The 4,641-nt window shown below is 36.3% G+C and overlaps 1 protein-coding gene across 1 annotated transcript; it reads right to left on the reverse strand.

The window, feature by feature from the left end:
• Positions 1-2,127: 2,127 nt before the first annotated feature.
• LOC119633575 (high mobility group nucleosome-binding domain-containing protein 5-like) lies at positions 2,128-2,976 on the reverse strand. The gene has a single exon (XM_038027189.1). It carries the CDS (start codon positions 2,974-2,976, stop codon positions 2,128-2,130), a length of 849 nt encoding a protein of 282 aa, XP_037883117.1.
• Between the last annotated feature and the right edge of the window lie 1,665 nt (positions 2,977-4,641).

Here is a 4,641-nt window from a genome sequence, read left to right on the forward strand (position 1 = left end):
GTACAGCGGTGGCAATCATGTGAATATATATATATATATATATATGTATGTATATGCGTGCTTGCATTCGTCTGTATGCGTGTCTGAACGTATAATAATCGACAGGATCACCTTGCTATACACGCATGAATAACAGATAAACAATGTGTGTGTTTTTTTTTTGTTTTTTTGTTTGTTTGTTTGTTTGTTAACTGTTGGTAGTGAACAGTTTTCATGTTGTACCGCATGTTGCATTGCAAGTACATTTGTGTGTGTCTGTGTTGAAGAATTTTATCCATAAAAACGTTGCGTTTTATTGCATAAAAAGTTTGTGTTGTGCGCTTTTCTTTTTCAGATTCTCTGCCATCACTTACACAAGCACATGTACCTGCACATGCACACGCTAACGCGCACATACACAATCGCAATCGTATGCTCATATCATTTGAAGTTGTTTCGGCTCCGAAAATCACTTCGGGGAGCAAGCAATTTAATGTTTACATACCACTAACTAAGGCGATTGCAGCAACGCTTAAAATATGTACAACAAATAACAACAAAATAATATCAGAAGTAGTGTAAGGCAGATGTAAAATGGCAGACCGGTATCATCAGTCTCGACCTATTCTTAGAAGCGTCTTTGGCGACTAAGTGAGTTGTTATAAATGGCAACGATTTGCTGCCACAAATTGTGGCAACTGTGGCATGTGCTAATGTACACATTTTGACCGTAGCAACTAGCTCCGCGACCATAATCTTACCGGTAGTACCAATGCCTGATACAATTTGAGTTTTATGTGCGCATTTAAATTAACAGCATTCAAAACAATAACAACAACAATTACCGATGATTTTAGAGATTCATTGGTAGCGCTTGTTATTGTAATCGATAGTGTTGTACAAGCGATGGGTTGAGCTTATGAAATGGTTGTGAATTAATCTTGAATATTTTTATTCTTGCTTAACAACAGCGTTCATCGTACGAGAGAAGCATAAGTTGTCTGCTTGTATTCTCATAAAAGAAACAACAATTTTTAAGTATAAGGGTTTATTTTTTTTTTTTAGTTACTCAAAGCTAAAAGCCATTCAAATCAGCCATATGCTGTGTTGTGGTTAAGGTGTGGCCTTATTGGACTTATGGTATTTCTTTTATTATATCGCATCTAACGCGATTTCTCAATTTATGTATGTTATTTCTGTACGTACTTTCCGATAACCTCTTGAAGCGTTTACTATACCGTAGCACCGTTTGTCTTAAACTTTCATTTCTCTTCTTAATTCTTTCTCTTCATTTTTCCTCTACATTTTTAATCTTCTATTGCTGGTCTTGCCGATTTCTTTTCTTTCGGCCTTTGTCGTTTTCCTCGTCCTCATTTTCTCTTTGCTTTTATTTTCTTTCCTTTTCCTCTTTTCCCCTTTCTCTTTCCTTCTTATTCGTATCTGTGTTGAGTTAGTTGGACATGGTGGGTAAGAATAAAAAGTTAGTTAGAAGCTTTAGAGATCGGCAAAGTATATATATATATATATTCTTGATCGGTATTAAATTCTGAATCGATTTACGCATGTCCGTCTACACGTCTGTAAAGTCTCTCGGAAGTATTCAAATTTGCTGAAACATTGGAAGCTCTTGCACGCAAGCTCGTATGGAAAATGGACCGAATGAGTCGAAAGACAGGCCCACAGTACGATGTAAGCTGAGAACAACTGTTTCAAAGATTAAAAAAAATTAGTTTTTTACTGATCACACATAAACTATAACAGATAAATGTACAAAAATTTTAAAGTATATTTTATGGCCGATGCTACAGTAACTGTACAAAATCGGGAAAAATTGATCCAACCTTCCCAATATTATATAGTGTATTAAATTTTGAATTATTTTCCATTGCCTATATAACGCGCAGAAGCAAGCTTCAAAAGCCACATAAAGGATATAAATTCTTGGGCAGTTTCAAATTAGAAATAGACCGTCCGTCTGTCCGTCTGTACAACTGGACACTATAGCGTAAATGCTTACCTCAGCTGTACAGCAAACTATTCTTCTCTATCATCCTCTTTTCTATCATTCTTTCGTCTTACTCACACAAACTCATTCATTTAAAATCCATAAAAACGTTTTTTATTGTTATTACTTTCATGTATTTTCCATTAATGATGACCGTGACCATCGTCACCGCCGCTGCTTTCCTTTTTCTCCGATTTACTCCATTTCTTTTTCTCTTCTTCTCCCTTCTTCTTGCTGCTTTCATGTTCATGGCCCCACTTCTTCTTGTCTCCATGCTTTTTCTTATGGCCTTTGTGCCCTTTTGTTTTGTGACCTTTTTCGCTATGACCCTTTTTACCATATTTTTCTTCATGTTCGGACTTCTTTTTGCCGCCCGACTTATGATGATCGCCTTTTTTATGTTTCTTATGCTCGTCAAATTCGCCATGTTTCTCTCCGCCACCTTCATCGTGTCCTTCGTCGTAATATTTTTTCTCTTTTTTGTCTTCGTCCAGTTTGTGAATCTTATGTTTGCCCTTGATGGAGTGACCCTTTTTATAGGAACCGTGATCTTCAAATTCATGACCTTTTTCACCTTTTTCGCCCTTCTTATGTTTCTTATGATGAGCTCCGTCTTTCTTGTGCTTCTTTTCGTGAGCATGCTCTTCCTTTTCTTCTCCTTTTTTGCCTTCTTCCTCGTGATGACCTTTATTGCCTTTCTCATGATGTTCCTCTTCCTTATAACCTTTATGATCCTTTTCACCTTTTTTCTTCTCATGTTCACTCTCTTTCTCCTCACTTGATTCAGATTCCCATTCCTCTTCGTCGTCGTGATCTTTCGTTTCTGCCACCATTAAATCGTAAATTCGAGGCGTGTTAAGCTTACGTAAGCCATAGACACTTGATGAAAGATCGGTTTGAATCGGTCCGGTATCAATAGTTAGAGGAACGACACTTGCCCACGGCAAGCTTACGCTCATGACACTTAAACAAAATAGTGCCGAACGCACCATTTTCATTTTTGCCTAAAATTTTCAAAAGAAAGACAAAATTGAATGAGTTCCCGTTGTTTGATGATTGATTACCGTTACGAATTTAAAGCGTTACTGTTAAGGTAAATCTGAGTCCGACTCTTTTTAAGGCATTAACAGTTACACTTGAATGCCAGCAAAAGGAATTACTTGCAATAAGCGGTTATTTGAACTGACTGTCTGTCTGCCTGTTCGCCTATGTTGCGGTTACCTACAAATTATGACACCTGGCTATTGCGGAACTTGACTGCAATCGAAAGCGAAAGACAAACAAAAACAAAAAAAACAGCCATTGACAACGGTTTGTGCGCAAAAAAAAAAAAAAAATTCAATCAATAAAAAAAAATTGTTAGAATACCGAAAGGAGATTAACAACTAATTCAAGAATACAAGATAGATAGATAATCTACGAATAACAGAAAGAACAGAACAGTAAACCAGAATAGATCTCTAAAAATCTTAAAAAAAAAAATTTACGCAATCACTCAGCTCAGGGAGATAGCAAGCAAACTGGTAACCGGAGCGAGCGACCTGCGTTTGCTGAAATGCTTAAGATTGGAAGCTTTAAAAACAAAAAAAAGAGTAACGCATAGCTTTTTGATGGCAATTAATTTTAAAAAGAAATAGAAGAAAAGAACAAAACAATAAGAGGAGGAAAAAAAAAAACTGTTGTTTATGTTGTTGTTATAACAAAACAAAAGCTACACATAGCTGTTGGTCTCATCATGCACCTGTGAAATCTCACCAACGTTCCAGCCGAACAGGGATTCCCTATATACGTTGCTACTTGAGAAATGTTCGACTATTATGCTTTAATGCCACATCATGTAAGTGAAATTATCGCGGGTAGACTTTGCGTAGAGAATTATACGAAATGATTCTTAATAATTTTTTAAAAAACTCAGTGTTTTGCATTGTATTGTTCTCTCGAGCAAAGGATTATATATTCAATGAAAAAACTTCAAGTCTTTGAAATCCGTCGTCAAGCACTTTGGGAAATCACGACTTGCAGAGCGATGTGCGTGAATATTCTAATATGCTTATGGATCATTAATGCGGTTCGGTAATTTGCAACAAATTGTGTGGAAACCTATTGTTTTTCATTTACGCACACACATGCTCACACACACTCATATGGATATGCAAGCATCATACAATGCATGCACAAGCTTATTTATGTAAGATGCTATAAAAAGGTGTAATTTTCTAAATGCCACAACCATCTCTACGCTGGCGACACATAACCCGCTGCTTATCAGCCATGCTTAGGACAACTTGTAAAACATTATAAAAGGTCAGATCTTCAGAATTCGATGACTATTCCCCTGATATGTAAAATTCATAGGGGATCTATGACAGTATGAGTTACTATGAAGAGTTGATCTTGAGAATTGAAATTGTTCAGCTAAGGACATAAGTAAACAGACCAAACGACCAATACATTACGGAAAAATGGTGTTTACGTACATGAATACATATACATGCACATATATACATACCTAAATAATAGCATAAATATATATTTATATGAAACTATTTAGTATGGTTTACGTGGTGCTATTATTGTTGTTATTCATGTCGTACGTTTGGTAGTTGGTTGGTTGGTTGGTTCGTTGGTTGGTTGGTTGGTTGGTTGGTTGGTTGGTA

Source organism: Glossina fuscipes, unplaced genomic scaffold (genome assembly GCF_014805625.2).
Source record: "Glossina fuscipes isolate IAEA_lab_2018 unplaced genomic scaffold, Yale_Gfus_2 2, whole genome shotgun sequence".
NCBI lineage: Eukaryota > Metazoa > Arthropoda > Insecta > Diptera > Glossinidae > Glossina > Glossina fuscipes.

Bases quoted from the DNA above. Each gene is read 5' to 3' on its own strand.
- LOC119633575 (XM_038027189.1), bottom strand. From the start codon at position 2,976: ATGGTGCGTTCGGCACTATTTTGTTTAAGTGTCATGAGCGTAAGCTTG.